The 16683-nt window shown below is 50.2% G+C and overlaps 1 protein-coding gene across 1 annotated transcript; it reads left to right on the top strand.

Moving 5' to 3' along the window:
- Nucleotides 1-7512: 7512 nt before the first annotated feature.
- Nucleotides 7513-15867, top strand: ZC3H12D (zinc finger CCCH-type containing 12D; the record flags this gene model as incomplete). The annotated part of the gene is made up of 6 exons (XM_084284423.1): nucleotides 7513-7889; nucleotides 11636-11775; nucleotides 12776-13010; nucleotides 14307-14413; nucleotides 14891-15460; nucleotides 15557-15867. 6 exons carry the CDS (start codon nucleotides 7513-7515, stop codon nucleotides 15865-15867), a joined length of 1740 nt encoding a protein of 579 aa, XP_084140549.1.
- Between the last annotated feature and the right edge of the window lie 816 nt (nucleotides 15868-16683).

Genomic DNA, 16683 nt, shown 5'->3' with positions numbered 1-16683 from the left:
CATCGTCCCCAGTTCCTTTCAGTGGCGCATTTTGAACACCAAAACCCATCGGCAAAGTTTGACAAGGATGTGGAGGTGCTGAAGCAGTGAAGCTCTAGCTGGTGTTAGAGCAGGCAGTCATAGAAAGAGGAAAGTTTCCACTCTGAGGAGAAAGCTGGATTCTTGTAAGAATCCTTTTGTGGGAAAGAAGATTAAAAATGACTCAACAGCACAAAGAGTTTCAGTCGCCTTTCCTAGGCTTCAGCTAGAGCCCAAGCACCTGTGGGAATATGAAACATCTTGGTGTATACAACAAGCACACTATTCCTGGAAAACGTGCTCACTTCTCAGCAGCAGAAATGATGGCTTCTTCTCTCAAAACAGGTAAATTCTGAACGATGAAACGTTGATATGAATAGCATGTGGAAGGGAACAGTTACTTTTGTGTTGATGGCCAAAGAGTCTTCAGAATAAGAAAATAAATAAGCACATTTGAAAGAACTCGGGTGTCTGGTTTTGGATACGCCTTAGTGCTTCTAAAAATGTAACGTCACTGGGTTGCTGGATCTCGTAGCTTCAGGCTGTGGGGCTTAACTCTTTATGCTTTTAAGCAGCAATTTTCAAACATTAATGCTAAAATAAGCGACAGCGAGAGAGTTCGGTATGAGGAGGCAAGTACTGAATTGCAAGCACTGCTTAAGGAGACTGCATTTCTGGGCTGCTCTGCTAACACTTGACGTTCACCTGGCACACACGTGAAGTGCTGTGTGCCGTGAGTTAGACGGGACTTGGCTGCAGCCACGGGAAGGGGCGGCTGTGTGCGTGTGGTGCTTCGGGGAATGGCACGCACGAGCTGTGCCAGCAGCCGACAGCACGGGCACAAGCTGCTGTTCCTGTCCTAGCAGAGCCGCCAGGACTTCTTCTTATCCAGCAGCTGGAGAGCTGCCTGCTTGTATTCTAATGGGAGCTCCCACTTCCCTACCCTCATTTCCTTTTCGTCAATGCTATCTCCAACCTCAGTTTTGGGGTTGACCTTTGGTGCTTGTGGTAACTAGAAGACAAAATAAAACCAAACCGCCTTCCTCTGTGATATTGAGAATAATGCCCCAAATGGTACGGCAGAAATACCACTTCTTCACTTGAACTTAGCTGGAGCCTGTTCAAAGGGGAGCAGTGCATGCTCTGGGCTCGCTGTTCAGAGGTTAAAGGCATAAATGAGCTCCCTAAAACAGCCACGTTATCGATGGCGTTTGATCTTAAGGCACTGAAAGCAAACGAGGAGGCTAGAGTTCTGCAAGAGAGCTCTCTTTTAACTCCCATGGGTGTCACAGAAGCCAGCAGAAATAACATAGGAATTATATACCCCAGTGGTTGGCGTTCCCAGTAGGGCTGACAATAAGCAGTTGCCCAAAATCATTCATGATAACCCTGTGTTTGTTCATTTGTCCTGGTGTGCTCTGCCTGATGGCTCTTGGCATTCTTGCTGATGACTTTTTTCCCCCCAAAGTTCCTTAGTGTGCTTATAAAACTCCTTGAGCATAAGCTTGGTTTGTGCTTCGTGTGGGTGAGGGAGCTGACAACATGAGAGCATCCTTGCAGATTCCCGTTTTGGCACGGTGACGCTGTGGGATCTTCCTTCGGGACGTGTGCCAGCTTTGGGCCTGGCTGCTGTCAGAATGTGCTTTTTCTCAGTGAACAGGCCAGTATAGTCTTGATAAAATGTGGTATGAGAGCTAAAAGGCATCGATAGGCCATACTAAGGTTTGGGTCTACCGAGCATGTGATAAATCTCTGAAACCGAAAGACGGCTCCGAGAGCTTTCTGAAATCTTAAGCCAAGCAGCGGTAAACTTTTGAACTCGAAACTTGTTTGGGGCTTTCTGGTTGTAAAAGGTACTTTTTATATAAGCTTAGTGGAAAACACTTGACTAATAGCAGTATCTTTTTTGTAAGAAGGCAGGAGGAAAAATAGGTATTTCAGACTGGCGAAAACAAGCTGGGTTCCTGCTGTGTCAGATCTGGAGATGGGATCGAAATTTTCCAAGAAGCAACAGAACCTGCCCGCTGGCCGTGCCGTTCAGATACACGTCTCTCCTCTTCGCCCTCTTCCGTGGACAGATGCAGAGCTCACGACTGCTGTATGTTTGTGGGGCGAGGGGAAGGTGGTCTTTTTGGCAAGCATGTAGAAACACCTCTTGTAAGGATACTGCCTCTTCACCTACCTGAATATTGGGTTGTCAACAACATCAGCGTTTCCAGTGCCTCCAGCAGTGAGAATTTCACTGGCAGAAAACGTCCAGGCTTTGCCTAACAGTGCATAAAGAAACGTATTTAAAATCAGGATCGTAGCTTGGACTGTTTGGTGAGGACTGCTTAGTGAGGGTTAACCAAGATACGGGCTGTAGCATGGGGTGAGGGTCTGCCCCAGGGGTGTCCTCCTGCCTGAGGCAGGATGGGGGGGTGCTGGTTCCAGGAGCTACGTAAAACACTCCTGGCAGTAGGACTGCATTTGATTAAGCTCTTGCTTTATCCCGACTGGTCGGGGACTAAGGAATTGTCACTGTGATGCTACGGCCGCGTCGATTTGTTTCATTTTCCCAGAAAGCGAGTGAAGGTGACGAAGGCAGGAACGCTTTTCCGTGCTGCTCATGCAAGGAGTGCATGTTCCCTGGTACGAAGCTCATAACTCACTGGGGCGTGGAGACCAAGCCAGCTGTGATGCTGCCCGCTACGAGGTTCAAGAGAACATTTTTCCGTGCTGGGGATGACACCGTGCCGGGGATGACACCATGCCTGACACCAGGGGACAGTGGCACTGCACGGGCAGCCTGCTGAGGTGGCGTGCTCGGTCCTTCCTGGGCACAGCCAGGCTGTTTGGCTCGGAGGCTGGTAATAATTCTTGCTGGTGAGAGCCCAGTTGTTTCGCAGGGCAGTAAATCCTCAGATGTCAGCTCGGCACAGGAACATCCATGAATGGGTCCTCCCCGCAGAAAGCCTCTCCCACTGGATCCGTTTCCCTATTGAACGTAACACCACCATCAAGAAGCAATAAATCTTTGCACTGGGAGAATTTGGTGTGCTCGTCAGCACAAGGAAGCAGCAGGGAGAGGAAACGTCTACGAAACCACTGCCTGCGGCTCTCAAATATTTATCTGAGCTGGTGAGCAAAAGGGTTTTGAGACCATTTTAGAGTCAAACCCAGTCCTTTATTTCGCGTGGCCTGCTGACACTTGCTAAGGCTGACCCGCAGCCACCCGCTCCTTGGCATTAAGCACTGTGCCGGCACGGAGCTTTCGGCCACCCTGCCTCCTGCCCCACAGCCAGCGGGCAGGGAGCGGGGACCCCACAGAGCTGTCTGCAGCCACGGAGGTGTCCCAGGGTTAACCCCACCTCGCGTCCTGCGCCCTCCCTCTGCCTCCCTGCGGGTCTCGGCAGGCTTGCCTGTAGCGAGCTGAGGAGCCAGCGGGAGAAAAACCCCAGGTTCCTGTTGGGAAGTGGCTGGCTGGCAGTCCTGGCTGCGGACACACTGCCTGCCACCACAGCTGGCTTTTAGTTCAGGCACCCGTGAGCTGGGCTGGGCTGGACGGGCTGCTTTATTTATTTATTTTTTGAAATCTATTTTACTGTAGCATCACAACAAGCTCTCTCAGATGTGGATGTGTTGGAATGAGGCTTTGCAGTGCCAGGCGCTACTAAAAACACCGATTTCTTTTCCCTGATGTCCCTAGAGGTCAGGGATATGCCAGATGTCAGGGGAGGAGGTCGAGATGACTTGGTCAAGCATCCTTGATGGAAAACTGCCCATGTAACCCAGAATTAATCCACGGGCCGTGTTCTGGCTGCTGGGGTGCTCTGGATCCCTGCCAGCGAGGGCTTGACTAATCTTTGCCTGTGACTCAGAACAGAGATATGTTGTTGGGAACCTCTGTTTTTTTTTTTTTTTTCCTTTTGAAAAAAATGAAGTGAAAGTTTATCAACCTGTGCAGTTAAATGAAGGATCAGCTAGCCAAATGAGGAAGTAAACCTTCCTACAGAATGAGCTCCAACCTGCTCGCTGCACTTGTTTGCTTTCAGTTGACATCAGCCTTGCCATAAAGGCTCTAAATACTGGCTGACTTCCTTGTGGGCTCAGTGCTCCCCTGAAAACAGCTTCTGGCTCGCCGATGGTGGGACGATAACACTGGGGCTCGGACAGGTAACGTGCAGAGCCAGTGGGACCAGCCGTGAGTACAGCCCCCGGGGGTGGCTGCTGCCGTTACGTTTGGCAAACCTGGTAGAGAGGGTGGGGAAGAAAAAGGCAAATCTTTTTGTAGTCACCTAGTCGTGTTGCTGAGAGTTTATGTGCATCTCCAATCTGTGAAAGTAGAAAATTCTTATTTATCCAAAAGTAGAGCAACTCCCTTCGTTCAGAGAAGAAAAAGCTCAGGGCAGTGCCCAAGGAGCTGGCTGGTGCAGGCACTTTGCGGGGTGACTCTTGGGGACTGAGGGGGAAGAGGAGGCAGCCCAGCCCGCGTGTGAGCGGGGAACAACCCCATAGCAGGAGGGGAGCGCCCCTGGGTAAATTTAGCCTGGAAGTGAGAAGAGTGGTTATAGGCAGAGGGAAAAGCAAGAGCAGCTTCCCAACGGGGGCTGCAGAGGGCTGGGGAAGGTGGCGGGAGGAAATCTAAGCAGCTTGGAAATGAAGGTCGGAAAGTTCATAAATCGGATTTTACAACCTGTTTGTGCGATAGGGAAATCTGGGCTCTGCGGTGCAGGGCTCCTTCCCATCATATCTTTTTGCACTGGCTGTGGCAGCCAGCTGGCCTCTTGGACTTGGGCACGCTCCTGATTGCTTACTGAAGTGTAAGCTGGCGATTTTATCATCCGCCAGGTCTCCCTTTCGGAGGGTGACCGAGGGCGCAGCGTGAGCCGTGACCGAGGCTTTCATCTCAGGGCTTCAAACGCGCTGATTCTGCGGTGAAACCCCTGCCGTCCGTCGCGCTATTACTCACCTTCAGCATCTGGCCAGGCAGTAGCAGAAGTGCAGTGGTTACCTCTGCAGAAAACCCGGTGCGGGCAGGAGGGCCGTGCTGGTGAGCAGCCCTCGTGAGCGTGGAGCTGCGCGGTGCGTGCGGGAGGCAGCCGTGGTCACTGCCCCTGCTGCAGCTGCAGACCTGCCCGGGGAAGTCGTGCCTCCTTCCTGGTGAGATCCAGGACCAACACGCAAAACACAACATGATGCTAACGTGAGAAATTGCGCTGGTGCCAACGGTACCCAGCAGGGTGCATGGAAACACAGCATTAAAAAATACCAGCCATGGCCATTGAAATATGCCTTAACTATTTTCTTTTTGACCTGAGGGCAGACGATCATTTCAGTTCTTCATTTATGATAAATTATTCAGACAATCCAAGCATCAAAACAAATGGGGGAGCACGTGTCAGCTTGACAGCGTGCTCAGAGCCGCTGGCTGCGCACCTGAAAGCTGGGCTTGGTATGCTGCCCAGCCAGCCCTGACGGCCTGGGCTATTTTCAGGCACAAAGTTGTATCTCTGTACTTCAGCTCAGTGAGCAGTTATTTCAAGGCTGAGAAGTCATCTCAGTACTGAAAAAGCAGGGAAATTCATTTTCATCTTCAGGACAGGAATTGAAAACATGGATTAGAGGTAAAGTGTGCCGCATTTCTGAAGTGCACTGTAAGGAAAGCCTGTCGAGTCCGCCAGCTAAAATAAATGCTTCCTATTGTTAAGATAGGAAAGTACATGTGGTAACTGCTTTCCCCTCATGCATGTGACACGATCAAGGTATTTTCTGTTTTGCTGCTGCTGTTCATCACTTGAATAGCTCAGGACTTCTTCTGCAGAAAACTACCTGACAGTTAAAACGCTACGTAGGGATGTAAAGGTCAAAGTTGTACGAGGTATGGTTACCAACTAATTATCGGGTTTTCCTGTTCCTGGCTGAACAAATACTAATCAGTTTTAAATTAACTGAGCCCAGTGCAGATTTCTCTTCCACCACCATGGGAAGGGCTTTCAGTGCCCTGGGGAGGAGCTGCCGTCACGCTCCCCTCCCATCGGCACCTTCCTGGTGGCTCCATCTCCTCCTCCAGAGGATTTCAGCTTCTGAGCTCTCGGAGGGGCCAGGTCGGGCTGGGAAGGGGAGTGGATGGGGGTGATATGTCCAGCCCAGAAAGTGGTTGTTTGGTTGGATAGTGCTGGGCCATTTGCTGGCCACGACGAGGCTGTTATCCTTGGCTTGTACCATCACAGAGTGAACTGCTGACGGGCTGCAGTGGCCCTGGAGTTGCCTCCTTCCCAGGCTGAACGCCTCGCTCACAGCTCCAGTGTGCTGCATTTTCTCCCCCGTGCACTTTGCATCTTAATGTGAGCAGCCCGTGCTTGTTCTCCCATCAGTGACAGTGCTGAGAGAGCTGCCGGGAAGGGGAGATGGCCACACTCGTGTCCTACACATGGGTGGGGGAACCGGCTGTGATTCTGGTATCACCAACAACCACAGAGAGGTGATGAGGGAAGCGTCAGCACAAGTGTGCCAAATGCAGCTGAGAGCATTTGGCCTGGTGTTTGAATAGTCCCCACGTGTGCCCGTGTCTTGTTTTGCTCACTAAGTTGAAGTCCTTCTAGCCATAGCTGCTTTTGCTGCCTGTCGCTTTCTTTTACGGGGCAGTGCAGAAATGTAAACAGCCAAGTTCTGGAGAAGCTGGAGGTAGCTTTCTGCTGCATCGGCACACTCATTTCTGAATTAGCTGCTTCTCTTGACAATAAATCTAAGTGAAATTGAAACCACTTTTCAGATTGCTTCCAACCACCGCTGATGACAGCTTTCAAAAAACAAGCTGCTTCTCCGAATGTGAAAACCCTCGCTGAAATAGAAAACAACAGGAAAATATTAGCTCAGGCATCACCCGAGCGGATGAGTGATGGGCTTTCAGGAAGGCTGTCTGCATGCGTTCGGGTATATACTGGGAAACACAGCCCTATGGAGAAGTGCAGAGTTCCCGGTTACTTTGCAAATAATGTGTTTCCTTAAATCGCTGGGTGAGATTTGCTGTGCATGTCAAGTTGCCATGGCATCCGAGACCATCCAACAGCATTTGCTAGATTTTTATCTGCGGCTCGTTAACCACACTGAGCACATTGAAAATCCCCGGTTGCACTGCCTTTTATATCATATCCTGTCAGATAAGTCCGAAGAACAAACTTCACGCATGCAGGGTGACCGTGTGTGACAGGCTCGCGGAGCTCGTGCAGCAGGATGACACCTGTCTGACATAACACCCGGGGACCGGCCCACGTCGCGTGGAACACGCCGCCGCTGCATAAATAGGAGCGGGACAGAAAAATGCTTAAACGCTGAGAGAAGCCTGGGACGGCTCCTGCAGAGGGGACGGCTAAGCAGCTAGGCACCCTGCTGAGCTTGTGCCTTCCTCCTTAACGTTTGTGCTTTGTCGTTTCTGATCTTTCTCCCACCTGAAGCTGATGCCTGCGGGACGAGGCTGGGAGGACGGCGGTGCTGTGTTCGGGAGGAGCGTCGATGCCCGCTGGGATGGCGCTGGCCGCTTCTAGCAACCCACCGCCACCGCGCTCCAGGGGAGCTCCTGCAGCGGGGATGGAGGTGCACCACAGCAAGCTGGACTTCTTCTGCAAGCTGGGCTACAGCAAGCAGGACATCTGCAAAGTGCTAGAGAACCTGGGCCAAGAGGCCCTGGAGGACGACGTGCTGAAAGAGCTGATTCGGATGGGGAGCAAACCCCAGGCTCTGGAGAGCCAGGCTCAGCCCGCCCCGCCAAAGCTCATTGCCCGTGGGTCCTGCAGCACCTCTCCGGTGTCACAGTGGCTTGGGGGAGACGAAAGTGATTCCTCCAGTCACTTGAGACCCATTGTGATCGACGGCAGCAATGTCGCGATGAGGTAAGCTGTGTTTCCTGAAAGGGATCTCCCTTCCTCGGTGGCTTTTGAATTGTACAGCTGCTGGCTTGAAGCGTGTTTTTTTCCAGGTGAGGGGTGCACTGAAGTATTTGATGTATAATATATCAAGCACTGCTTATTCCTCTTCTTTGGCTGAGGCACAGCTTATGGGCACCTTCTGTCTCTAAGCCCATAGATACATACACCTAATGCAGTCACTGGCTTTCTCCGCATTTTGACCTTTTATAAGGTAATGTCAGCATGATTCAGCAGCTCTTTCCCCTTTAGCTCACCACCCATGTTTCCCTACCTTTCCGGATGGGTACCTAGGATTTCTAGGAGGACAGAACAGCCCCACTTACTTAGGAAGTAGAGGGAAAATTAAAGACAGGTGGCTGTGGTCCCTAACGAAATCAAAGCTGTATTGTCTTCACTTACAACTAAATACTAACAAAGTTCCTGGCTTGTTATATATAATTTTTATTTTTTGATAGAAATATCAGGAAAACGATAACTGACTTTTGAGTTAAATAGTCTTACTTCTTCCTTAATTCATTCTGTTTCTGGGAAACATGATAGCAGCCCATGCTGGCCAGTTATATTTCCTAGGTAGTGTCCTGACACCGTAAAAGCACCCTCAGTGCTGCAGAGGCTGGCATTTCCCTGTGGACGGGCAGTCCAGGGGCAGCAGCGTGTTGGCCTCTGCTCATTCCTCTGAGCAGTGCGAGCTGTCAGAGGCCCCGGGACGCCCTGGCCATCCACCACCCCTTCCCCTCGGCCTCCCTTTCCTCTCTGCGGGGCCAAGCCCGTCCGTGCACCTCTGAGCAGAGCAGAGGAGGGCTTCCTGCTCTGGTCACCCCGGGGTGAGGTGAGGTGAGACCACAGCCCCCCTGGTTAGAGGGCAAAAGGGACACATGCAGAGCAGGTGGTTCTGGAGGCTAAGTTGTGCCATCTTCTGGATGAAGGGAGAAATCCCTCCCGAAAGCAAGGGGATCCTCGGGGAAGCCCACAAGTAGTGAGGAATACCCAACAGCTGTCCTGGGGTCTCCCGTCTGTTTGCATTTTCACCCTAGACCCTCCTTTGGGGTCCTTCTGTCTCTGTGTGAAATAAATGAGCACCAGCTTAGGCGGAGCAGCTGAGCAGGGCACCCACCCTGTTGTCATTTTAGGGGCAGGGATACCTGTGGCTGGCTCGGTTCTGCCGGCACAGCCGTGTCCTTGCTGACGTCCCGGGGTTTTTGGAGCAGGCAGAGGGGGACAGAGCAGAGAACAGTGCTGTCTGTAAGGCAGCAGCAGCTGCAGCCTTGCCACATTGACCACACACCCACCAAAACGGTTTTCCAAAAGCCACCTGTGCTTCCAGCATGTGAAACTTAACTCTTTTTAAGAATAGCTTCCAAGATGCAAGGCAGAGAGCTGTTTGCCTGCCTAGATTCCTGAATGCTGGTGTTTTGCCATGGATTCCTTTTCTTTCATGGAAAAGGAATTAGAGGAATGTGCAGTAGTTCCCGGTTTCAAAAAGGCGAAGGTTTTGCAGCTCCTCTCAGACATCCCCCGACTCTGCCTTGATAAAGTTAAGGACTACTTGGCGGAGTGGAGAAGACTCCTGAGCTTGTCAGCTCATACCGACCTGATGCAGCCTGGAGGGAGCTGCTTTGCTGTCCTGGATGTCTTTCCAAAGTGGAGCTGGATGACATTTGCCTTTGGATAATGGGATGGGCTTGGTGAGTGGTAGCCCCGTTTCAATTTTTCTGGTCTGCTGCTGTCAGAAGAAGGGCCATTTACAGCATAGTCAGGGAAAAGCGATATTAGGACATCATCACCAACACCGTCACCAGTAAAAGTGCAGGAGAAGCAGCAGCTTAGGGATGGAGCTGTTAAAATGTTGGGGCTTGGAGAAGGACTTGCCTCTGTGGAGAAAAACATCTCGAGCCTTTGTATTCCCGTCTTGGGACTGGTGTTTCTGGAGCACTTCCGAGATGGCACCAAGGGCCTGTTGTGGGGTGCAAGGTTTTGAAAAAGATTGATGTGCCCCGATGTAATAAAGCAATTGGAAGATTTGGCAGTCACCAGGCAGCCTATCCGCAGACTGAATGGAAAGTAACCTTGCCTTCAGCTGAGTCTGGCATTAGGCTCTTAAATTCCCTTCCTTAGGCTGTACTTGGTTATCAGGGGTAAGCAGTGCTGGATCTTGATGCTTCAAGGCAGTAATTAGAAAGTCACCTGAACTTCTAATTCACCTGCCCAAGTGACTTTCAGTCTGTTCTTGGTAAACCCCAACCATTAAAACCAAACCAAACTTGTTCTAGAATAGAGATTATACACATTGAGCACTTCAGCTCACAGTATAGGCTCTTTTTTTTTTTTTCTTTTTTTTCGTAAGAATTCCCATTGCCTGGATTTCTATTAATAGACAACCAGATTTTATCCTCCCAACAGTACCATTTCTGATTTGTGGTCACTATTTCAGTAGTATAACTTCCATTATATATAAAACATGGCTATAAGGTTGATATAAGCAGAATCTGGACTTGAATTTCTGGGGGCTGGGGAGGAAAAAGGCTTCTAGGACTGTGGCATCTTCTTCAGCTGGTCACTCACTGCAGGTAGTAACGGAGTGTGAGAGTCACTTACATCCACGTTTCACAGAGGGGAAAGCAGGAGTGAGATTGTGGTGATGTTATCCAGAAAGCTCAAAGTACAAGGATGAGGTTTCTGTAGATACTGCTGGGGTGTCTATCCATTTCAAGACCTTTGTGAAGAGTTTATTTTTGTTTCCTTGTGCAGAAACAATCAACAAATTGCCTTCCTTTACACGTGCACTGCACTATAGTCAAATTTTAGATAACAGACACATAGTATGAACTTTCCAAAGGGGAAAGAGACTTAGGAGGGATATGACCCCTATCTATTTTCCTTGGGCATACTTTCTGTGTCTTGTTTTGAACACGGATAACTGTCCAGAACCCACTTTGCCTGCATCTGCTACAGTGCACATCCTGGGGGTTTTCTACCTCTTTGTGCAATGAAGACAAAATCTACCAACTTGGGCAAGATAAAGATGGGCCAGAGGCATCCTTGGCCATCCCAGCTGAGGGCTTGTCCCTTTTTGGGTGTCCTGGGTAAGATTCCCAATATTTCTGATCCTGCCTCTTGCAGTTTTTCTTTCTCTGTATTTTGACTCCTGTTTCCAGAAGAGGCCAGCAGCAGAATGACCTGCAATCACACTTGCAGCCACATGAAAGTCTGTGTGTCACTGTTACCACAGAAGGAAATCCCCACATTTTGTTTAATGCAAGAGAGTCTCACGGGTTTCTGCACATGCTGGAAGAAAATCCGTCCTCAAACCATTATCAGAGAAGGCATGTGAAGGGTCTGACACAACTTAGGTCAAGGTCTTGCTGGTACTTTAGTCCTAAAGTCCATCCAGATACAAGTCCAAGCCCATCTAGATACAGATGAAAGCAACAGATTTGGTTAGCAGGCAGGTCATAGAAATCTGGGACGGAATATCTCTGTCTTAAAGCATCCAAACTTCTTCATATAACAAGCAGTCCTGCTGGAGGAGGTATTTGGCTCTGTCCAACCGGGATAGCTTGCTCAGGACTGGAGGGTTATTTTCCTGGAAACTGGTGAATGACACAAAAGCTGTATGTTTTGCTTTTTGTTACTGATTCAGTTAGAGATCTCTGTATGCTTCCTCAAATCTTTGCCTCACCATCCTCCTCCAATTTCGTTTTCTTTTTAAGCCATGGGAATAAAGAGGTCTTTTCCTGCTGGGGGATCCGCCTGGCGGTGGACTGGTTCCGAGAGAGGGGGCACACCTACATCAAGGTTTTTGTCCCGCTTTGGAGAAAGGAGCCCCCTCGACAAGACAGTCCCATTGCAGGTAGGCCACTATCCCAAGCATAATTTGGCAACCACTAGGTGCAGTTTGGAGGCAGAGGTGTGAAGAATCCCGTATGGTTTTGCCCTGTAAACACACAGTGCAAACAGTGTCTAAGGTCTCCATCTCCATTAGTCACTAATTTATTGCCACATGCTCCTGGCTAGCAAGTAAAACTGCAGACTGGGCTTTGTTACAGTGCTTAGAAGCCTTCTGCTTCGAAAGCACCAGTTTCTGCCAGATGAGTTAAAGAATAATGAATTTGTTAGCTCACAACAGGACTGCAGAGCTTGTACGCCAGCCAGTAAGCAGTGAGGTTGTTTCTGAGCAGATATGTTTCACGGGTTATCCAAAAGTGTCAATGTCCAAAACGTGTTCAGTGTTGCATAACTGCTCTCAGTCTATCAGTTAGCCTCTTACCCTGACACAGGGGCTGCACGGGTTCCTCAACCAGGAGAAGAAAGTGCATCGTTTGAGGTCTGTGATGGAGATGTAGACTGTACAGAAATAGATCAGCAAGATGTGTGCCTGCAGCTTGATGTCTACAGCTGAGAAGGCTAGCAGCCCACCTCCCTGCGAGGCAGGAATGGCAAGAAGTCAGAGTGTGCTCAGTGGCAGAGAACTTACTGATTTTATCAGGCACATCTTATCTCCCAGTGATACTCACACTGGGGCTGGTTATGAGCTTCCTAGCATCTACTGGGGTAAAAAGGGAACTACAGGGGTTCAGCATCCTTTAATGGTTAAGACATAAAAATCAATAAAAGGCACCTCAAATTTTATGAGCTGATGCTTTTATAAAATACTTAATTTTGTAAACTGCCAAACAACCACTAGGTACCACTGCACCTGAAAATCACACCGCTTCAAGTTGCCTGAAGTGCTGAAACATCTCTAGATTCCTGTAGGTTTCTAGCATGACTGATATCAGGCCACCATTAATTGATTTATTTGTTTTTTATTCCTTTTTTCCCCCTTCTCCTTCTGCCAACCACCCCACCAGATCAGCACATTCTCGAAGAGCTTGAGAAGCAGTCGATCCTTGTGTACACCCCCTCTCGGAAGGTGAAAGGCAAGAGGGTGGTTTGCTACGATGATCGCTACATCGTGAAAGTTGCGTATGAGAAAGACGGAGTCATTGTCTCCAACGACCACTATCGGGATCTCCAGAATGAAAACCCTGAGTGGAAGTGGTTTATCGAGCAGCGGCTGCTCATGTACTCGTTTGTCAGTAACAGGTAAGGGAACATTGCTGTTTGTTGTTGAACAATCTGTAACTTAAACATTATGGGCCAAGACAGCTCAAACATTGCTGCACCTCCGGCTAGCACTGGTGTATGTGAACCCTGTTGGGAAAGGAATTTATCACAACTTTTCTTATCTCACTTCTTTAGTTCCTGCTCCCTCAGCTTTGGCTGTAAAACCCCATGTCACTTCTCGGTGAACTTCTCTATTTAAATGGCAATATTAATGACCAGCTTTGCTTCTCGCCAATCCAAATTGGGACGTTCACCCAAACCTAGAATGTGTTCAGTTCTATTTCCTACCAGTGTAACTGAATTAAATCAGAGAGGGGAGACTGGCTAAGGTTTTTTTTTTTTTTTTTTTTTTTTTTTTTTTTTTTTTGGTGCCCCTACAGGGCAGGAAAGTACTTCTTCCTGTGCTTTTATGATCGTAACTTTCTGATAGAAGAGAAAGGAGAAACTGGTCTCTGGCCCCTTAAGTATCCTTGCTGGGGAAAGTCTTGGTTGACACACTGGTGCTGTGTTCATGAGACTGAGCTGTGTGCTCCTTGGTTTGCACAGTTTGTACAAACTTTGTACACAGTTTTGGGAGTCTCTTAAATAAAACAGCAGCCTAAAGGTGGAGGTTTCAGTCCCATCCTGTGGATAAACAATCTCCTTGCCTCCCCCTTGCTCCCGACCTGCTTTGCGCAGTGGGAAGTGTGGTGGAGTGAGGGTTCATTCAGATCAGAGCTATATGAATCGGTTTTCTCCCTGAAGCATTGCATTCAGGTGCTGGCATAGATGAGTAAACAGTTTGTCTGAGCACTTTGCAGGCCTTGTTAGCACCAAGGCTTTCCTGAACCCTCGAAAATGCTGGGCATGTTCGTTGCACCGGATGGGTACTATAAACTGTAGCTCCCAATTAAGGAGTGGCTTCAGATCCCGTTCTCCTTTTTTTAAAAAAAAAAAGTGGATTTGTTGTGGAAGGGAGCTGGGTGGAGGGACTACAGAGGCATTTGCTGCTGTTTCGGAAGAAAAAGGAAGTGATACTGTGACATCTGGGGCTGCTGCCAGGCCAGGGCTGTGCCAAGCCCCAGCGTCTTTCCAGTTGTTTGAAGTTATTATGAAATGAGAAGAGTGGCTAATGTGAAGGTGAAGCACTGTTGGCTCGGCAAGCAGGAGGGATAATGCAGCTCCTGGAGGCCAGGCTGTGAAAGCATCACAAGCTGGTCCTGCCCCGAGCTTGTGCAACAAGCTTTGGCAGCACTCAAAGTACTTCTGTTATTCCTGTGACTTCTCCTTTTTCAGGTTTATGCCTCCTGATGACCCCCTAGGCCGGCACGGACCCACCCTTAATAATTTCCTCAGCAAAAAGCCCGTGCTTCCTGAACCAACGTGGCAACCTTGCCCCTACGGTGGGTTCCTTTATGCTCCTCCAGGGCCTTGCTCCCTTGCTGTGGGGAGTGCCTGCACTCCCTACTGCACCCTCAGTGTGGTAGAAGATGGGGATGAGGCTGCTCAAGCGTGTGGTGCTCCCACTGCGGGACAGCTTTCCTGAAATTTGGAGGTAGATCTCTGCACACCGTTTTTCAAAGCCGCTCTCTGTAGCAGTAGGTTTCCCAGCCCCTCGAGTGCAGCAACCAGAACACAGACCAACGTCAGACTTCACGCAGAAACTTCCTTCCGCTGCTGCAGCCTGCTATTTCGGTCAGCAGCATGTAAATCTGGGGGTCAAAAGTGGCATGTGGGAAAGTGGCACTTCCCCTCTGTGCTGCTGGAGCTCACCCCAGCCTTGTGGCCGCATAGCGCTGGGGAGAAGCCCTGGGTACGCGAATTGATGGTGGCACTGGTAACAATCTCCTATTTGATATATGTATTTTTAATTCTTTCAGGTAAGAAATGCACCTATGGCAATAAATGCAAGTTCTACCACCCGGAGAGGCCACACCAAGCTCAGCTGTCAGTCGCTGATGAGCTCCGAGCCAAGACCAAGGTGCCTGGCGGCCTGGGGAAGGAGGAGGAGCCATGCACCCACTCTCCATGCCGGACAGGCGGCGATCCCATGCCCCCTGCCACCAGCACAGAAACGCTGCAGGGAGCCAACAGCGGTGTGGGGCACTGCTGCTACACGGCCTGGTCCCCAGGCAGCTACTGCCCGCGGCTGGCTGACACCTGGGCCCTTGGCCCCGACCCTGCCCTGGAGCAGGACCAGAGGCTGCCGGAGGCCCTGAGGGACGGAGGAGCCCTCGTGGAGGAGCTGTCGTTGCTCTCCATCAGCGAGGAGGCGTTTGGTGGAGCTGGGCCAGCCCGCGCCCCCCAGGACCGAGAGGTGGCTGACAGCCCGCGGGGCTGCTGTGGCCTTGGGCACGGCCCCTTCCTGCTCCACCACCACCACCCCTCGGACTGTGTCTGGAGGCACCTGGAGCACCTCTGGCCCCAGGAGAGCCCACAGGAGCCCAGCAGCCGGTGCCTCCCTCCCAGGTCTCAGCACTGCCCAGCCCTACAAGCACAGCAGCAGCAGCAGCAGCACCTCCTGCCTCCCTCCACCATGTCTCCAGCTGGGCTGCTGCAGGGGTACGGCGAGCGGTCTGCACTGCCCCGCCGCTGCTTCCCCAGCCAGTCCCTGCTGCTGGACACCAGCAGCGGGCTCAGCTTCTTCCAGAAAGCCTACGCTTACCCTGATGCTGCTTACTGCAGCTACTGGCCGCCCCCCGCTGCACGACCTCCTTGCGCCCAGCCGGCCAGCATCCACAGGGAGCTGTGCACCATGTTCTCCTGCGCTGAGGTGAACCGAGTCATGGCCTTGTACCCCGACATCAAGGACATGGCTAGTTTGACTTTACTCATTCAAAGACACAGGAACTTGTGAAAACTCCAGGTTAAGCTTCCCAGCAAATGCAGAGCTGCTGTTTTGAGGGTTGTCTGTGTTGTTAAAGGGCTTATGGCTGTTCAAGTAGTGCGCATCTAAGCCTCAACCAGCTATGGTGCACGGGGTATCAAGTCAAGGCAACCATTGTGGTTCACAGCAGTGGGGTTCACAGCATTCACCTTGCTTGGATATGAAAAGAGGGCTTGGGTGAACCTCCCTGTGGCCTGTTTTTTAGGCTGGTTCCTTATTAATTCCTTGAAACACTAGACATGTTTTCAAAGTCTTAAAGTCCTGGTCAACTACCATGAAAGAGACATTCTCCATGGGTCTCATTAAAGGGCTCCTCACAGACCTATCCTGACTAGCAGAAAAAGTAATTTGGCATATTTCTCCTAACATGCGGCTGTGCTCTCTGCTAGAAGGCATCTTCAGGTCCCCGTCAGTGCCTGATGGCTTTAATCACTAAAGCAACCCTGTCCTACGGGCGCAGCCCTGCATCTGTGAGCTTTAAAAGAAGCAGCTAGCGTTTATGAACCAATGCTGTGAACCCATAAGGTTACTAGTAGGAGTTGTGGAGAGACTCCAAGCTCTTGGAAACAGCTGCAGGTATATTTCTCAGGGCTCAAGCACAACATAAATCAAGTCAGGGAAGTCATTGTTAATATAAGTCCTGCTGTGGACTGAAGGCTCTGGGCTGTTTCTTCTTATTTGAGTTAACACAGACAATAGCAAGGAGGAAAAAAACCAACAACTTTAAAGGGCCTCTGTTCTAGTGAACAAGAAAACTGTTGTTGAATTAACCCTTAATTACCAAAT

The sequence above is a fragment of the Netta rufina genome (assembly GCF_964035555.1).
Source record: "Netta rufina genome assembly, chromosome: 3".
NCBI classification, from domain to species: domain Eukaryota; kingdom Metazoa; phylum Chordata; class Aves; order Anseriformes; family Anatidae; genus Netta; species Netta rufina.
This window is presented reverse-complemented; position numbering and strand designations above follow the sequence as displayed.